This window comes from Anomalospiza imberbis, chromosome 1 (genome assembly GCF_031753505.1).
Source record: "Anomalospiza imberbis isolate Cuckoo-Finch-1a 21T00152 chromosome 1, ASM3175350v1, whole genome shotgun sequence".
Lineage (NCBI taxonomy): Eukaryota > Metazoa > Chordata > Aves > Passeriformes > Viduidae > Anomalospiza > Anomalospiza imberbis.
The window spans coordinates 105,156,187-105,176,080 of NC_089681.1; the positions used below are offsets into that span (position 1 = coordinate 105,156,187).

Sequence of the window (19,894 nt, forward strand, 5' to 3'; positions counted from 1 at the left end):
CAGAAGAACCATCCACCATTTTGTCTTATTTAGACCTACACAACATCACAAAATCAGCTGGTGCCAAAGATGCTTTGCTCTTGGGGTTACACTGTGTTACCTCACTGCATTTGTGTACATGGTGCTCAAACCTGACACACTCTCTAACTAGCCCCAGAAAAAGAAGAGACTTTTTGCTTACTAAAGGGTTCTACAGCTCAGCCAGATTCCCGTTAAAAAGAAGAGTCAAGTAGATAAAATTTCTATTTTTAGTTTGGCTGCACATTTCTCCCATAATTTTGGGAACCATTCATCCTTATATACCTATCAGTAAAAAAAGGTGGATGATAATTTTTATTTAGGCACCCTGTAGTCAAAGCTGCCATTGTTATCTTTGGAAGTACAGCTCAAGAAAGAACTGACTAAAGACTCTGAATTTAACATAGAAATTCTGAGATATTTATTAATAATTCTTGGTAAGAAAGGAAAAAGTGGAGGGAACAACTTTGACAACTTTACACAACTATTTATATTCAGTGTTTTAATGATCTGGCCTAACAAGAGATCCCAAAGATAAACTGCCCAAAGGGCATTTACATTCTGCACTGCATTTAAGTGTGAATTGTATTAAATTTTAGACACATTCAGACACTCTGTGTCTGTCTAGCTAGAGTACAATCCTTGTCCTGCTCAGGTGGTGGGTTTTGATTTGTTTGGGTTTATTTTTCCCTCATTCCTGGGTTTTTCTCAGAAGGGCAATAAAAGGAGGTGCACCTGCAAAAACATGAGTCCAAAACTAGAGAACGGTGATGCAACCTGGTTTGGAAAAGCCAAAATAAAGAAATGTGGATTCTAAGTAGCATGGCTATAGGACACAACTGCAGCCACATATTTAGTAATAACAGTGCTCAGAATAGATCATTCTGGATCAATAGATTGTTGAAGACTGCCCCATGTGCTAACAGGCACTACTTGTTATGTGACAGGTCTCAGATCCTGCTTCTACCCACAACATCCACACTGCAATAACTGCACCGTGAGAACAACCCTCTTTAGCAACAACAGTCTCCAGCCCAAAAAGGGCACTGCTCTGAAAACTCATTAGCACCCTTAAAGGTGAAAAAGAGAGACTTCCCTTGGGAGAAACTGCTTTTGGGCACAGCTAGTGATGTCCAGCCCAGTGCAGCTACACTATGAATATTGTCAAGGGTAGGCAGGTGCAGCTGTCACCACCTTAATAAGTAAGTACCACCCTGCAGTACACATTTAAACACACACACACATATATATATATAGATATATTCCCAGAGCAGAAGATGCTGCAAGGAAAAGCACAGTGCAGCATGGTGCAGATTTCAAATGGAGTCCACAGGATTTTAAACACCTGTGCTGAGGACTCTGGGGAACACAAGAAGTAAACTCTTCCAGATGAGGATGACAAGCTGCAGGGCTCCTCTGAGGACTCTTCACTTGCAAACTAGGAAAATGGGAAGCTCTTCCAAATGCCAGCCAGTGCAGCACCAGGGAGCAAGCTCAGGTGACTTGCAGAAAAAATGTCAAAAGTACTGCAGCCTGCCAGGGGAAAAACTTACCTTGTCCAAATGCATAGCTTTTCATCTATATATCTGTACTGCTCCTGTCCACCTCCCCCAAAAACACACACACCAAATACACACAAACATCTTCCTCCTTACAAGCGTGCCACAATTCTTCCAAAACAGAAATTGTACAGTCAAATTAAAAGCTATAGGAACAGCCAGCTTAAAAAACAAGAAATGCAAACCTTGCCAAAAAGGATTTGCAAAAAAGTATTGCCTTAAACAGTCAAAATATGTCCTTGGTTAGAGGGGGGAAAAAAAGCAAAGCCAAAGTTCAAAGTTAGGGATTAATGTACCTTGTGTAGCTGGCCTGAGGGTTTTTCGGAAACAACACCCTTCCAACATCCTCTAGGGCCCTTCCACTTGCGGATGTTTGGCAGCGTCGGCTGGTTCAGCTCCATACAAAACTAGAGAGAGAGGAAAGGGGAAAAAAATAACATCAGCTTAGAGAGTTTTTAAAAAAATTGCAAAATAAAGTGTGTAGTAAAGCACTGCTAAGTGGCACAGAGGAGGACAGGTTATGCTCTCTGCCTTCCCTGAAGGCTTGCAAAGGAGGTGGTCTGAGCCACATCCCAGGCCGATTCACCCCCAAATTGGAGAACAATAAAAACTAAAATAACTCAGTGCAAATGCTGCAAGTAGAACATTTATCCCTCAGACCCTTTTCTTTTCCTCCAGAGCTACTTGTTTGATTGGAAAGGGGTTTCCTCTGTGCTGCCTCGGAAGATGCTGGCTGCACCATATCCCACCCCTGCCTGGGGCTTCACAAACAGCTGCCGAACCCTCCTGGCGGCAGGAGGCCCCCATAGTTTGGCTGGCCCCACTCCAACAACACAGCCACCAGCACGACGTGAGAGGAAGGGTGTTGGCCAAGCTCAGTATCTGGAGTTTTGGGGTTAAGGCTCCTCTGACTTTATGCCAGGGATACGTGCTTGATTTCCTCCGCGCATGAAGGAAGCAGCTGCACACTTGCACGCAGTTCTAGCACGTCCTTCTCACGCTTCCCAGAGGTGTTCATTTCCTTGGTCACTGCTGAACAGCCACAGCATTACATGTCCAAGCTCATGGTCAGAGCTAGAAAAGCTGCATCCCAGTGCCCAGCAGATCAGAGATACCAGAACTGTGGACACTGTGGAGAGCCCCTGAGTCTGCCTGTGTTACATCTTGAGATTGAAATAAAAGTAACTGACTAACTAACAAAGAAAAACCACCCTGGAATTTCTGGGATCTGAAACTCCTTTGTGTAAACAATGTAGAATACTTCTTGTTAGCAGTTTTTCAAAACCAGGCTCAACAGGAGCTAGAGTCCTTTGTAAGGCTGATGTTGGCTCCACGCAGGCTCTGGCTGGAAGCTGCCAGGGATAGGCAGCAGTTGGATGCCCTGATTGTGGCAGAGGTTCTGGCTGTGGGGAAAGGGGCTGGGAAAAAGTCATCCCTGTGGAAGAGCAACAGGGACTTCCACTGTGCATCATCTTGTATCATACTGGAGAAACTGGGTTGAAATGCAGAGGCTTTCACAGCGAAGAAGGATCCTCAGACAAAGTCTTGGATCTAGAGCATCCCTCCAGATCAAGCAGCAATTTAACAAAGTATTTGCAAGGTAAAGAATAACCTTGTGTGCACAGTGACTCTTTGCAGTGGGACATGTCTAACACAGTTTGAAGAGCTACAGAGCTGCACAGATATAAGTATTTCCTACACAGATATCAGTAAAATGATGGGATAGTTATTTTCATATTTATCTTTTGATTCAGAAACTAAACTCAAACCCCGATCTTTCACTGACACCCTTGTCTGCAAGTTCAGCATCCTGCACACTGAAGCTGTATGCATTGGTTCTCAGATACACACAACCCAGGCACCTGTATTTGCCTCAGAAGACCAGGAGCTGCTTTGGTTGCACACCCGATGTGGTGTTATATTTTAGTTAAATGGTATGCTCTGTCTCACCCCTCGAAAATGTATGGTTTATTCCAAGCCTGTGATCCTCCCCTGCAGTATCCTGTGTCTGTAATCCCATTGCCCAATCTGTTCTGCGCCCACTTTGAATCTCCCTGTTAAGTGTGCCGGGGGGATGTCTCTCTCTCTCTCTCTCTCTTAGCCGGCTCTCCTGGATGGTGCCCTCTCAGCCGCTCTCTCCCCCTCCCCTTCCCCCCGTCTCCCTCAGAAACCATGCTGCCTCCCGGGGGTAGGACCCCCAATAAACCCTCATCTAAAGAGCACCCTCAGAAGCCGTGTGCAGTCTCCTTGCCTGCCGGCTGCTACCAGCGAGCTCACAGCGTAACCCACCCTCCCACCCCCCCCGAAAGGCGCCGCTACAACCCGAAGCAAAAACGCTTGGCACAGCTTTTAAAACAGTTTTCTGTGGTGCAGAGGTTGGCTGGGGATTCTTATTCGAGATGCCACAGAAACATTGTTGCCCATTATGTACCCTCAGGCAGTGCTGGGGCTGGGCTGATTTATGGAACTCAGAGGCAGGTAGGGTGTTTGCACAGCCTGGGAGCACAGCTCTGCTCTCAGCTGATCACCAGGTGCTACCCCAACTAAGACAATAAATCACGGCAGCAATAATTACTCACTCCTGATGCCATTCTGATGTCTTCAAACAGAGTGGATTTGGTCAATGAGTTTTCTAACACTTAAATAACTTGAATTAGAAAAACAAAAATATTGTTGCAATTAGGAGTTCAACTGTAACCTGACAAAAGACTTATCTCTAGGTTGCAGCTGCCTAGAAGGTCCAGCCAGCATAAAGCATATGACAGGATGGAAAAAATCCTACAGAAACCATCATTTCATTAAAAAGAGCATCTGCAGTTGACTAATTTGAATAGTTTGTTTCCTTCAGATTGATGGTTTTTTAAGGCCTTGATTTGACTTTGTAGAAACAAAAAGACAACAAATAAGATAACACAGTTTGTTCGGAAAAAAAAGCCCATTCTGGGTATGGCTGCAGCCATGGAGAACTTGGCCTACAGCAGCTGATTTCAATCTGTACTCACTTTCCAAGGCTTACAGGCACACATATTTTGAAGCTGTGACAGCATACTTGCTGAGGTCATGTTTTTTTGCTGAAGTGAGAATGGCATTTTTCAAATCATGTTGTTCTGCCCACAAAACCCAATGTCAACCAACATTACGCTTTCCCTCATGCAGCAAAAATACACAGACAAGCTCCTAGTCCACACTGGGAATGAAAAAAATGCCTTTCCTCTTTTGCTAAGCTAAGTTAGAGCTATGCCAACCCCTTTGAAAGGCAGTTCTTAAAGTGGTAAAGAAAAACCAAAAATAAAATCTCAGTCAATCAAAACAACTTCCCCCCACCCTGCCCCCTCAAAAAATCCTCCTAAGGAAAAAAGCTCTAGCTTTTTCTGTAGAGCCTTTCAAGGTGCAAGTTTCCTGAAATTCAAGTCAAAGCTCACACACACACACACTATGAGACCAACAGCACCAAGGCTTCTTTATACAGATGCCCTGTGGTCTCTCGGCCAGCTGGGTGCTGGTTTTTGAGGGATAGGCAGTGCTACCAAGGAGCAGGAAAATGGCAGCACCAGGCTCCAAAGCATACTCTAAACAAAGGGAAGCCTGTGCTCGTGAGACGTCAACATCTTTGTGCCAGGTAACTACCTGCCCATTGGATTAGATGATCTTTAAAGTTTTCTCCAACCAAAAACTAGTCTTTACTTCTATGATTGCCTCCATCTGGCATACAAGGCACCAATAAGAGCCACTGCCTCAGGAACTGGGACAAGCTCTGTTGGAATTGTTGATAAGCAACACGTCATTTTCCCAAGAAGGGAGGATCCAAAGATGCCATTGCTCTTTGTCCACCCTGATAAAAAGCTGGCACCTGTCCCTCCCTGCCTGTCCAGCAGCAGAGACAGGTGCTTATGGCTGACTTAGAAAGAGAACAGAGGGCAGCTGGAAGAAGCTGGAGAAATGCACATTTGAGGAGCGACTGGAGAAGTGAAGGCAATGGGTCTTGGACTAATTTGGGAGCAGGGGGAAAAACATATGCTGGGCTGGCACATGCTGGGGACCATAAGGCAGTTACAGTCTTCCTAACACACCTACCTGCCTCCCCAGGGCACTCCAAGCACTGCAAGAACATCTAACTTGTGCATAAAGTTCAGTCTCTTCCAGTGCAGTAACCCTGCCCACTAGTAGAGCTGCCAGCGAGCACTCTGCAATTCTGCACACAAGCAGCTCCCACCACCTCTTCTTCAGGGTGCCCTAGTTACTCTGTGTTTTATTTTGGGGTGCTATTTGTGCAGCCAACCCCATTTGTGCAGCAGGGTCATCCTTCCCAGATGATGACACCACTGCATGCTGAACATCTTAGCCTGCCAAGTGTTACTCCTGTAATGCCAGGTCTGGGGACCACCCTGAGGCAGCGACCTCCCTTGTGGTGAACATCTTTTGCTCAAAAAGAAGATGGGCTACTCCTCAACCCCGAGGAAACTAAATGTGACCCAGGAAAACAATGCCTTAGGGTTTAATAAATTGCACATTTCTTATTAGCCAGGGATTGCTCTTTGGAGGATACCTTTATTTCAGACCTGGAGTCAGAGCAGAGGCTGTGAGAAGGGCACAGGGAGAAAGAGCAGTCAAAAGGAGATTGCAGGGTGAGCCTGTTGTTGTGGCACGGTATATCTAGGTGCAGTAATCATCACCTGAACTTCAGAAAGGCACTCAGAGTAATTAAATATCCATTGTGGTTAACTAACAGGGAAGCTGTCAGGCTAAAAGGGCACTGCAGTTGAGGTAAACAACTACTTGCTTCATCAAAGAAAAGGTGATTTTTGTTCCTCTTAATTGAGAAGAGAGATGAGAATGACAGAATAAATTTTCCCATTCTAGATGTCACATATGCACAGTTACTTTTCTTTTAATAAGCACTAGAGGGAGCAACTTTAATGAGTACCAGAGATGAGTAAGAAACTTCTATAAATTCCTTATCATCTCAGCTATGTGTGTCATATTAGCAAAATTTGTCTTTCCATGGGGAAAGACACTTGCAGTTTGAGGTAAGGGCTGTTTTGTGCTACAGCGCATTTCCAGTATGACAGACTTAGTGCATCCAGAAAGAGTAAACAGAAGAGCTGTAAGATAGACCTTGTAAACTGAGCAGTGGTGCTTGAGGAGAAGGCCCACAACACTCTCCAAAAAATTCCCATCCTGAAATATGATCTAATTTATTTCTGATAGAAGATATAACAAAAATGACAGTGGCTTCATAGACCATCTGCCAATACTCATTTTTAATCCATACTTGATTTCCCTGCTCTATCCCTATGTACTTTATAAATTAAGAATTAAATACACATTATCCTTTCTTTATTCATCCAACTGGACTGTACGTTTATTTCTAATTGAAAAAGCAGACTTGAACACCCATAATCCAAATCCAATCTACCACAGGACACAGTTAGAGTTGGCTCACCCTAATGAAGCCTGATCCAGAAAGCCAGGAGCAGAAACATTACAAATATTTCCAAGAACCTGAAACCAGCACCTTTGGTTTTCAAGCAAAACTTTCTGATTTGGCTTCCAGAAGATGAGCGTTTTATTAGATCAGGTTTGTGAGGAGGAAAAGCAGAGTTGGGGGCTGAAGAGACTTGTGGGTGCTGCACTTTATTGTACTGGCTATTGAGGTAGGGCAAGGTCAGAGGCTTCAGGACTATTGCCCTGGTGTAGGCACACGTGGCAGCTCAAGGCAAGTCAAGAGGAGATCAAAGACACAGCGGGGCCAGGATGCTCAGCACACTTGTGCAGCTGGGTAACACTGTACTTCCCACAGGCTGGACCAACTCAGGAAGGGGACACAGAGGAACATCAGATATTTCAGTGACACCTGGATTCTCCTATACCCAAATGTAACAGCACGGAAGGAAGCGTTATTACAATGAAAGCCTGAAACTGAGACTCATCACTGGACCCCACTGACAAGAATAGGATTTCCCACTGACAAGGATGTTGTCTCAGGCCTTCATTGCTTGTTTGCCTTTCTCTCAAGCGTAGCCCTTTCCTGTTTGCAACACAGTCGAAAAACACACACATAAGAAAGAGATGCATTCCCTGCCGTGCGGGATGCACTCACCAGCTCTATTTCATATAAGTAACGTGGGAAAACTGGGGTGACCCTATTTTAAGTTATAACATTTTTCACATGCCCATTCAAATAGCCCCTTTCAGGAAGACTTCATTAAAGACTGCATAATCTTTACTGCTTGTGTTGTTCATGTATTGATATTACACAAAGGCAGATAGGGGTCTGATAGGCAGGTAATTATGAGTGTTTTCAAAGGAGAACAACCCCCCCTTCAGGAAATCAGTTTCAGTCTAGGCCATATGTATATATTTGTGATGGAAAAAGTTTTCTTTTTCTCAATTTTGTACAAAATTCTACAATGGCGTTAGAGCTGAGGAAATAATTTTTAAAAATGTAAAAGTTGGGAGAAAAATTCTAGGACAGAGAAAAAAATAAAAAAGGAATCAATCCACTGAACAGGCAAGGGCTGTAGATTCATGCCTGGAAAACTTATCTGTCCCTTTGGCCATACCAGCCTGTCCTATTTGTACTGGGTCATTGAGACCTGGGGCAATACCTTCCTATCCTTTCTGTACTGCTTTGTTCTTCCTAGAACTAAATCAAAACATCCAGATTCATGACCAAATAAATTCTTGCTACCCTCCACCTTCTTCAAATTATCTTATTCACCCTTCAAAAAGCTCTATACACTCATTGCAAGAGGTGAAATCAAGGCAGAGCCCTTCATCACAGCCAAATATTCACCCCTTGTCTTTCTTCAGAAATAAGATGAGGCCCATAGACACAGGCACCACTTCTGCACAGCTTTGTGTGCTATAGACATACAAAGCTCATTTGTTGGGATAATGTGCAAATTGGGGGCCAAAAGCTTGGTCCATCTCAGGGCACCTATAGCTTTTTCCTCAACTCAAGAAGGATTCATTTTTTTCCTGGAAAAGATGCTGCTTCTGCTTGTTAAAGAGCACACCAGTAATTCAGACATCCACAAAGGAAGGATTTCTTTCCTCTGAAGATCAGATTCTCGCTCAGCTCTGGAATGACAGCTCCAGGCACTATGTTATGGACCACAGAACAAACACTCACGATACCGCAGCCTCACTCCCGTTAGCCTTGTGGTGACCTGAATTCCCAGCTTTGCTGCAAAAACCACTTCTAAGCTTTATACTTTTAAAGAAGGAAACTTTCAGGACTGAGCTTCTCAGAGGAGACAGGATGAGGAAAGATCATTTTTCAAGCCAAACTATACACAGGCTAGAAACTAAGTGGTCCTGTCCCTCTGCCTGCTTCAGAGGTGGGTAATTCCATGTCTGCAGAGAGGCACTGCTCAGCAAAGCATCAGAGGAGACCAACATTTAAGGCACCCTGGGGTAAGGCAGCAGCTAAATGATGCTTGGCAGGATTGGAAGGTTTTTCAAACTGAAGGCATTGTTTCCCACATCAGATATCTGAGCCCCTTCATGAGCTTGACTCTCTTTTGAACCAGCCCATGGATGTGGGTCCAGCTGGACACGCGCCCCTCTTCTGCCTCTGCTGTGTTACTCACCCATTGTACTTTGGGAATGTGCCGGAAATAATTATGCTGATAAGCTTAACATTATCTCAGTTATCAAAATTGTGTGATCGTTTGTTTCCACATACAAACTTGTTGGAATCAGATCACTTTTCCTTCTTCCTAAGTCAGGCTTTACAGGATCCATTGGGGAGTGGTAGGAGCCTAAGTTTGCACTCCCAAGTTACTTGCTTTCCCTTTTGATTACTTACTTTGGAAAAACTTATGAGTTTTACTTACTTTGGAAAAACTTACAAGAAACAGTGAGTTTCTACACTGCCCTCCCAGATTAATTTGCTCACCATAGCCAGCCAAATACTTACTTTTCTGTACTATCTAAAAGGAAATTACTCTTGTAATCTTTGAATATATGATTAAAAAAAATATTGCTGCCCATGAACCCAGTTCTTTGCTCACCTTTAAACACTGTGTTCCCAGGACAACAATGCAGATCATTCACTGGCCTGTTCTCCTACCTTCATCCTAAACAAAGGTGATTATTTATACAAACAGTGCCTTTTTATAGATCTTCAAAAGGAAGACAAGGAAGAACCTTTGGCGCAGAGCACCAAAACAACTGAAAGAGGCAATACAATAACTCCAATAACACACTTCTAGTGCTGGGGGCACTAGTGAAGAATTATGGAATATTCAGCTGCCTCTTGTCAAAATTGAATACTCACTATCTTTCATCCAGTTTGCCATTTAATGGAAAGATGTCTTCAGAGATGCTTGGTGGAAATCTATGCTGCCCTTTCCATTTGGAGGAAGGGCAGCATAGAGGACAGCCATATCTACCAGGCCTCCATGTAGAACATTTGTGGGTTCTTAATTTTTCATGTTTCCATTCACAAGCTGAGTTATTTCCTTGTACTTTGTTGGATAAGCTCATTTGGTAGAAGACACTTCATGACTACTTTGTTTCATACTCCTAAAGAGGTTTGTTTTTTTTTTTATATTAAACATAATTCATAAATTAAGGCTCAAGAGGTCATCAAGGATGGCCACAAATTTCTTGTTGAAGTCATTTCAAGACAGAGTTTTATACTTCATAAGTAGGCACTATAATTATTAACAGCTATAATGGCATGCCAAGGAGATTCACATGATATAAAAAGGAATAAAAAGAAGTCCTGGTGACTGTGAGAATATCTTTTTTATCAAGCTGGTTATACCAAAGTTGAGTGTTTGAGTTCAAGCAGTTGTACTATGTTGTCATAAAATAGTACCCAGCCCAACTGAGTAGCTGTGCTAAAATCACAGAATCATGAAAATCATGAGCATCCATGCAGCAGTTGTCTGGAGACATAAACTATGTGTTCATTTGGACTGGATATCAGGTACTAGGCAACCAGGAGTCAATTGCTTCCTGGGAACACCTTTTTATGGTTTTGGTTTGTTTTTTGTTTGTGTGGGTTTTGGATGTTTGCTGGTTGTGTGGGGTTTTTGTGACGTTTTGTTGGGGTTTTTTTTTTTTTTTCTTAGGGAGTGGGGTTTGGTTTTTTATGCTTAATCCTGGGTCAATTATTTTCCCATGAAACCCAGGAATCAATTTCTGTGGTGTGGTATAAAATGACACCACTGTGAATACAACCTTACTCACCCAGGAACTACCAGGACCGCACAAGGTGACAATGAGTTTATCAGAGCCTAGCCCTTAATATAGAAAGCAAATAGAAAACCATCCTATGAAACATGAGATACAAAAGTGATAAGGAACAGTAGATTATTCACTGACTAAAAGCACCCCAAACAAACTGACTGGTGAGCTCTATGGATTTGCCATCATCTGAATCTCCTCATCTGCATACCACCTTCAGCCAGAGGAGAAGAGGAAAGGGGGAAAATGTACTAATGCAAAAGTAAAACAAATAAAACTGAAAGGGAACAGGGAAATTACAATATTTAAATGTTATAAATAAAAGAAAGCTGCTTAAGCATGTAAGCTTAGGACTTCCTCCAGTTATAAAACTTCACTAATATCTAGAGGTAATAGTAAGTAAGTTGGGTGTTTTGTGGCTTCATTTCTTTCCTACTGTTAGTATTACTGTTTTCCCCAACTGATTTACATCTCTGCTTAGAGTAAGCATTCTTTCCCATGGTAAGAACACAAAAACAAGGAAGAAAGATACATCTAATATGACTCACAACCATTGCCAGCCTCAAATATTTATTCTTCCTTCAGGCATTGATTACACCACCCTACAGAACACTGTGCCATCTTCTGTAAAGTTATTTTAATCTGCCTCACCTCATAATTCCTTTTATATTTTTACTGCTTATTATCTGGAGGATCTCTTGTAGGCTGCTAGCACTAGGCCATGTTATCTTACCTTTAAAAAAATAAAAGAAAAAACTCATACTACTTTCTTTTTTGTTTTTACAGCTCTAGCCCTTAATTCAAAGAGCCAAATTTGACACTGATTCCTCTCTGAAACAGCTCATTCTTTATTTATAAGTTTCCATGAGTAATAATACATGGTTTTCTGTCTGTCCTTACTAGCATGCCCTCCACAGAGTCTACAGGACTGTCCTTCAACCCTGACCAAAGTTCTGCTCCAACAGATGCCATGGATTCTGGCTTCCCATAGAGAGCATATACATTACTATCGAAAATTATTTGGGATGACATTAAAACACCCTTGCTGCTATGTCAATATTTTAAAAAAGAAAAAAAAAAAGCAACCAAACCAAAAACTACTCTTCCTCAAATTGCTGACTATTCAAAACTGTTCTTTGAACAGTTCCTGTTCTTTGAACTTGCTTTGCCTTCTACCATCTTCTAGAAGAAATCAAGGAAAAAGAACTGAGTAAGTCCCCTCTTACTTCTACTATTCACAACCAAATCTTAATACTTGCCAGCACTTAAAAACACATACTTTCTGTTCCTCCCTGCTCTGGAAGTGTAGAGAATGACTTCATTATTGGGTGAGTTTAGCTTATGTTCAGGGATAAGACCAGATGATTTAGAAAAAATGCCAAGCTATTGGAACAAGCAATCTCCATATCACCACTGCTCAGAGAGGCAGAGTGGTGCCCTAGGGAAGAAGAGGGCACCTAATAAGGGAAAGCATTTTAAGAGAATTTGTGTTCTCTGTAGCTCCCTGTGCTGTGTATAGCATAGCTTCTAGTGTTTTGTTTATTGAAGTCCACTGATCATCAGAGAAGAGATGGGCAATGCAACTACAGAGAAAAAAATCCAGCCAAGATGAAAGACACCAGAAATCCTACTAGAAGAAAGCCTGTGCTTCCAATGCTGCTGACCAAGTGATAATATTTTGCAGGTGAGGGGCCTGGAAAGTCAAAGTAGTCACAGGTCCTCCTGCAGAGAGCTACTGAAATTATCAAGGACATGGCCAGAACTGTAAGGTCCACCAATACATGTCTTTAAAGTTCCAGCCATCTAGATCCCTCCTGGAGGACAGAAAGGAGGAAAATATGAAAGGCCAGAAGGAAACACAGTATAGCTGCAGTGTTCCTACGACAATTTAGTAGATATGACAAAGCCAAAAAAGGCACCCATTTAGTAAAAAATGCTACAACATTTGCAGCTCCACTCAGCCAAAAATTATTGCTTTCCAATTACAGCTATTCTTTCCTTCACTCCAAGATTTCATGACCCCATGGGGTGCAGTCTGAAAAAAATTAATACTTTGTATTCCTGAGTACCTGCACTCAGGTAAACAAGCAAGACAACAAAGAGAGGGGGAAATACAGGGGGGGTGTGGGAAAGCAAAAGGGCAAAGTAATAGGGTATAAGGTGAGAGAAAGAATAAAAGCAAAATCAGTGGGATGATTTGGAGTAATCTCCTTTTACTCTAAGTGATCAACCATTGACTCCATGATGTCTTTTGAAGGAACATCATCTGATGAACTCTGCAGAAGCCCATCCCACAGCTCAGACACTTGACTCCAGCTATCCTCTCTAGAAATGGGAGCAGAAAAATGAGGCAGTGACAGGGCTGGAAGAAACTGATCAAATGTCTTGATTGAGTCACTGGCCAAGTTGGCATCTCCTTTTCCTGATCTCAGAAAGCAAGACTGCTGTTTCCTTATCTGGCTCTAGAGGACATCCAAATGTACTTACTTTTCAAAGGGGTCAACTGCTTTCTGGAAAGGATAGGTCTAAGAAGAGGCAGTAAATATAACTCCTTTACAGCAACTAATTCATTCATTGCAAATCGCCTTATGATCTTTTTTAACCAACAGCCCAAAGCAAGATTGCAAGATAGGGCTCACACTGTACAGAAGGATTATGGCAATTAAAATTATGCACACAAAGACTCAGTCCCAGACTAACTTCATTTCTGGGCTACATTAAAAAAAAAATCACATCAAATGCACACACAACCACATTTATATCCATGCAAGCAAGATGGGATGTGCCTATGCTTACGCCTGCAAATGAAAAACAGCACCTCTCTTTCAAACACTGAAAAGCTCCTAGGGATAACCTTTCACAAATAAACAACCTGCTCTGCTCGGAGAGGGATTTTATAAAGAACAGAGATTACAATGGGCTTAATCATGATTAAACACTGATCTGGCTCAATCTACTCAAAAGCAGACAAAAGATAAATAAAAACCTCCAGCAGATGCATTTCATACTGGAAATTCTGGAACCTCAATTGACGTCATACTTTTTATGTTCTGATAATATCTGGAGGAAACAGTACACTGGATCAAGAAAACAAAAGCAAATTTTTAGTTAAAATTCTCCATGTGCTGTGTAAAAAGAAGGTGGCTACAGCGTGGAACACACAAGGCAGCTCAGCATTTTACAAACCTCTTTTTGACTGCAGCTGAAATTGCACCAGCAGAGCAATGCTACTAAAAGTAAACAGGCACCCCTTTTTTGCCTCATCTCCCACATCTTACCCAGTAAAATTGTGCAACAGTAGTCACTGAATTTCCTCTCACACAAAAGCCACTTCTGATCAATGTCAGGCGTGTTAAATTTCTTCTAGTAAAATAATGCCACCTCCTCAGTATCACCCCAATTGTGCTTCACTGATTCCTCATGCCCAGTGTAAAAATTCTGTGTGATGCAAAGGGGCTGAATTTAGCAAATATTTCCCAGATACAGATATCTGGTCTTTCCTATAGGTGAGGAAATCCAGGAAACTGATTCCACATCATGGAAGACAACTCCAGCCAATACTATTGCTGAAGGATGTGGGAAAAGCCAAAAAATGAGCATAGATTGTAGAGGTTGTTTGTTTACAGAACTAAGTTTTCTATTTAATGCAACCAGGTAAATATGAAGAGAGAGAAATAGCTCTTTAGATGGGGTGGGGGGAATCTACCTGGAGGAAAAGGCTGATCAGAGTTTTTTTTATTCTGTCATCTCTAACAGAAATTCCCAATGGATGACTAAGTAAGATTAGACCAGCAGATAGAAGAGATCCCTTCCTGTATTGAGAAGGTGCATGGCTGCCTGTCCTCATGTCCAGAGAATGCATTCTGTGCTTCAGAGGCACCAGATGAAAGACTTTCAATCTCTCTTGATTTGTGACCTCCAAAACTTCTCACTAGAAGTGAAGGTGAAAATCCCCACACAGACAGTGCAAGCCTACTGATAATTGCTTTGTTCTTTTCACTGTCTGACCTCTTGGACATTGCTCACATAAATTTGCCATCATTGTTATAGCCAGACTTTAATAGTGAAACTTGTGTTGCTTACACTGATTTTCAAGTTGCTAGTTACTGTAAACGTCAAGAACATTATCCCTAAACAAAATCAAAATTCTCACCCCAATTCCTATTGTCCTTCAGCCCACCTAGTGTGTCTCATAGCAGTCTAAGTAGATCTCTTCCAACTCCAGGCAGAACAATCATCACTTTGCAAGTGAATTCCACACTTCACAAACTGCAGATCAGAATCACATGATTTGCATTTCCTAGATGAGAAGCCAACAAACTTCTCTGTGGAGTCAAGTGGACAGTCCTTTGTCATCTTGAGTAACTGCAAACGCATTCACATTTTAATACACAAATAGGGAAATAATGGGTTACTGTTGCTTGTTCACAAAGCAGGCTTACCTTTTAAAAAGCTATCAAGGGATTATTGAATTGCACAAATTATTTAATTTTCCTCTATAACCCACCTCTGAAGCAGGAATGAGCTCAAGAGCCCCTGTTAACACCCGAAAAATGCAGGAGGAAATGCTTAGAATGCAAAGAATATTTTTATTTTTCTTCTAAGATGGATAACTCTTCCTGCATAACTTGCTGGCATCAAGCACCAATCAGAACAATTGCTTTGGTGTACGTGTTTGCCTATGGAAAAGGGCTATGGATTTAAATGCTAAAACAGTTACCAATGAGAAATGTCACCTGGCTAGGCAGTTCAACCTAATTACTTACACAGATTTATTTTTAAACCGTAAAAACAGCATGTTGCTTGGGAGAATTATTTTTCCCCCTTCCCCAAATAAATACAATTAACATTTGGCAAGCAGAATTCTTCTTCTGCAATTAAGGACTTGCCAAAATTAGATAAAGTAAAGTACTCAAAAACACATTGGGGCAAGAGTGTCGCTAAGAGCATCTCCCAGAGCTGTGATTCTGGGAGAGGAAGAGATGTCGCATATAGGACTCGGCACCAACAAGCCTGCATGCCTGTGATACTTCTTCCTAAAGTCTGAGCAGCCTTAAACCCTTGTGGGGACGAGGCTGGCATGGCTGGAAGCCTTCCCATGGCATCTCGCCATCTGTGCTCTTCCCTGCCCTCGGCAAATGCCAGCAGCACTTCTGAAGGGAAGGCACGTAAGTAACGCAGACCCACAGCAGCAGGGCAAGCTCAGCAAGGGGGCAGGAGGACGCAAACACATCAATTTGAAGGCTCAAGGTAGGACAAAATACAGGTAAGCATGGGCTTGATTTTAAGCTGCCTGCAAGTCCACTCACATGGAGCCTGTGCTGGAATGGATCTGACAGGCTATGGCCAAAACAAACACAAACCCACCTCTGACCCAGATTTTTCTCTAGGTAAAGGCTCTTGTTCTTCTTACGTGACCTGGTTCACTGAAATAAATTATTATTTTCCCATTCCTCCTAACAACAGTAAGCATGGTGCTGGGGCTCAGCTCGACAAGCAGCACCCTGTCTGTGGTGCTTACAGGAGCCTGTGGTACCCCAGAAAAACAAACCAGCTCATGAGCAGCATCCAAGGGTCAGTCCAGCTTGTTCTAATCCAGGACAGGCTGTAATTAAACCTTGCCAATCATCCCTCCTGTTTTGGCAACACCAGGCATAAACCCCACCAGTGTGGTAGATCTTCAGCTTAAAGGGCCATTTTGGCCCAATTTGCCAAAATGTTGGGGTTTAGGAAATTAAACAAATGGAGTCTTTGCATGACACAAAGCTTCTCAAAGTGTATTAGTTTATTTTCAAGAGCCAAGGTGGGAGAAACCTTTAAAGACACTTAAGTACCTAAGACAGAATGGCACAAAATCCTTTTCCAGCAAGCCAGACCCCAACAGTTCAAGCAAGTTCTCCCAGCCTGCTCCAACTGTGAGATGAAGCTCCACTGGCTTCATGTGCCTCACCTCACAGTCTGCCTGTGTTATTCATGGCTAGAATAATTTTATGACACTGCTTTGAGGCCCTGGTTCTCAAGAGACTAGCTGCACATGCACTTAACTTCAAGGTGATTTGATTTCATAGAGCTGATCTGCAGCCCCTAAGTCTGTTCAGCAGGGGGCTTCTGCTCACTCCAGGATTCCATACACTTGTCAAACATATATAAGAGCACTTTCAAAACTGGGCAGGAAATTTTAGAAACAAGAAAGTTTCTGAAGTTCAAAAACCATCTATGACAGACTGGAAAGTGTCCTACAGAGCAAACAGTTTTAAGTTATCATGTCCATAGCGAATTTAAAGGAAACTTACCTTTGAAAACCAGAAAAACCCATCTTAGAATAAATATGAAAATATTATTATTTAATAATATTCTTTATTCCTGCAGTATAATGCTGATAAATAATGACTTAAGACTACAAAACTCAGCACAGTGTTCTCAAAACCTGACTCTGCAAGCAGGCTGGACAAGGGATTTTGTTCTATTCTGTGGGCTTCTTTCCTCTCTTGTACTTAAAAAAAATAAAGACAGCAAATTTCTTTGAACTTACATAATTCAAGCCTGTTATTTTCCATAGGCCTTTTAAATTCTTTAAGCTTGGCATTGTATGAAAGCAGAGATCAAATATTCAGAGAGCTCAATTTAGAAAGATAATTTTTCTGAGGCTGAGCCTTTCTGAAGAGCTTCCTGCAGTGCTCCAGACAATGCCCCAAACTGCCACCCCCACCATGCTGAGGTCACTTAACCTTGCCAGGCCATGTTTTTGGAGGCATCAGGCCAAAGGGAGGTATGGGTCTGTTGGAAAGGTGGGAAGGGTACAGGGTGTGAGGGGCCAGAGAATCTGACTGCTGCAAACAATGGAAATTTGCTAAGATCAACCTGCTTTGCACAATGAGTGGTTGAGAACCATGTCTTGCTCACGTGTGAAAAACGACAATGTCTCCTGCGTAGTCCTGTGTCACTGCCTTTTATCAAAATCTACCTCTTCAAGTCAAAATCAGAGTTCATGAACACCAGCGAAGAGATGACCCATGTGAATTAACTGGGTGTATGAAGAATCTTGGTGAAATGCATCTCAGTCAGTGGCAAAGCACAAGGCTGAAGCACCCACTGCTGCTGCATCTTGTTTTACTCATTATTTCTAGAGTACTCAGCAGATGCAGCCTGAACACAGCACTGCAGGACTTCTTCCTTCACACAGACCAGGATGTGTTCAAGGCAAGAGAAGGGTTGCTCCTTCCTCCCTGAGCCTTGCCACACCACTCGTAGGTACAGAGGAGCTGCTTGGATCAGGACCAGCTCAGTGCCTGCTCTAAGACAGCAGTTTTTCCAACAGGGCTCAGAATCCACTTGTTTTCTTTGCATCCTTTTCTTTGCATAAAAGGTCTCTCATCCTGCCTCATAGCTGGCTCCTTGGTCTTGCAGGTGAAGGAGTTAGTGTAGAAAGTGAAGGGAAGCCACTGGTTCCAGAATGAGCACTGGGAGTCCAGTCCCACATGCCAGGCCAGAAGAATCATAAAGCAAAAAGAAATCTGGTCTTACATCCAGAAGCAGGCCATCATAGAACAGTCTGTGTCGGAAGGACCTTAAAAGATCATCTGGTTCCAATGCCCCTGTCATGGGCAGGGACACCTTTCACCAGACCAGGTGCCTCAGGGCTCCATCCAACCTGGCCTTGAACACTTCTCAAGATGAGGCATCCACAGGCCTGAGGGACCTGTTTAAGTGCCTTCTCACCCCTACAGTAAAGAATTTCTTCCATGTATCTGATCTGAGCCTGCTGTGTTTGCAATATCCTTGGATGAAGAGCAACACTGGATTTATTAGTTACTGCTTATTATTAAGCATTGCTTACCCCAAGCTTGCTGTAAAATCAGAAAACACCAAAAGCACGTGGTCAGCTTAGACAAAACATCAACCCTCTGCCTTCATACACTATGTAGCTAGGAAGATGTCCTCTTTTATGCAGCATGGTATTCCATGAAGTTAGGAAGCACAACTAACACAGAGGGCTTTAAGAGCTTAAATCTGTTACAATAATTGCATTAGATGTATTTTTAATACCTTTTCCAATGCTTCTCTGTCAGCCAGCTCCTGCACAGCCAAAAGCTTGATACTGTAAGAAAAAACGGAGAGAAGAAGAGAATTAATCACTCTACTGCAAGAATTACAGAACTGAAGCGCTGTTTTTATCTTCTCTCTTGACAAAAGAAATACAAGAAATGCTCATGATAAAACAAAATAAAGCAAGAGAGACAATGTCACTTTGTTTGCCTTGAATTAGCTATCACAAGCAGATTTTTTTGATTTCCAAGTTACAAGTGTATCTGAATTTGCCTTACAGAGAAACTGCATCAATCGTTACATTTGTAATATCCAAATTAACACCAAAGGATCTTCTGAATGACAAGCACAGAAAAATATTCTAGACATTTCTACCAGTTGTAGTCAGCTTTGTTCCTCAGTGTGAACAGGTTTCTACGAGTCCCAGAAAGCCATTCCAGGGATTCACAATATTATATATGAGGTGCAGTAGCTAAGACAACCCAGCTCAAGAAATTTGAGGGAGAGGTCAGGGAAATGTGCACCACCATTTAAAATTAGGATAGAAAGGTAATCCTCAGTGATTATTCTTGTAATGCCCTTTGCCAATCAATCCCAAATTTCTTCTACTGAATCTTTTCTAAGTTTACCTCTAGGGGCTAAATCCTGCACACTGAATTTCATTCACTTCAACAAGGTTATGAGATTCACTCAAATAAGATTCTACACCTGTATTGCAACTCCGCAGGCTCACTTCCCTTACCCAGCCTTAAACCCAGCCACTTAATATATTATCCTTGGACTCCAGAGGATAATTTCCTTTACCCAGAGATACAAAAGCATTTGCATGGCAATAGAAGAATCAAATGATGCATATAAATATTGTTTAAGTTACTCTCACCACCCTGCACACAGACACAGTAAAAAGCCAGTATAGTTAAAAGCTCATATTCAAGAAGGTGTGAATAGTCAACATAGAAGCCTGCCAAATGATATAATACAAAAAAGTTTTATTAGCCTTTCAGAACCTCAGAGCAATATTGCATAATTCTTGAGCATCCAGTGGCACCTTATATGCTAATTATGTACAT

General features: G+C 42.2%; 1 protein-coding gene across 1 annotated transcript in view; it reads right to left on the reverse strand.

The window, feature by feature from the left end:
• EEPD1 (endonuclease/exonuclease/phosphatase family domain containing 1) overlaps nt 1–19,894 on the reverse strand; it is a 63,145-nt gene that overhangs the window by 11,489 nt on the left and 31,762 nt on the right. The window contains exons 2-3 of the mRNA XM_068203738.1: nt 18,825–18,876; nt 1,874–1,984 (exon numbers count right to left, since the gene is read on the reverse strand). Of these exons, the coding sequence (XP_068059839.1) occupies nt 1,874–1,984; nt 18,825–18,876 (163 nt within the window). The remainder of the gene's footprint in view (nt 1–1,873; nt 1,985–18,824; nt 18,877–19,894) is intronic.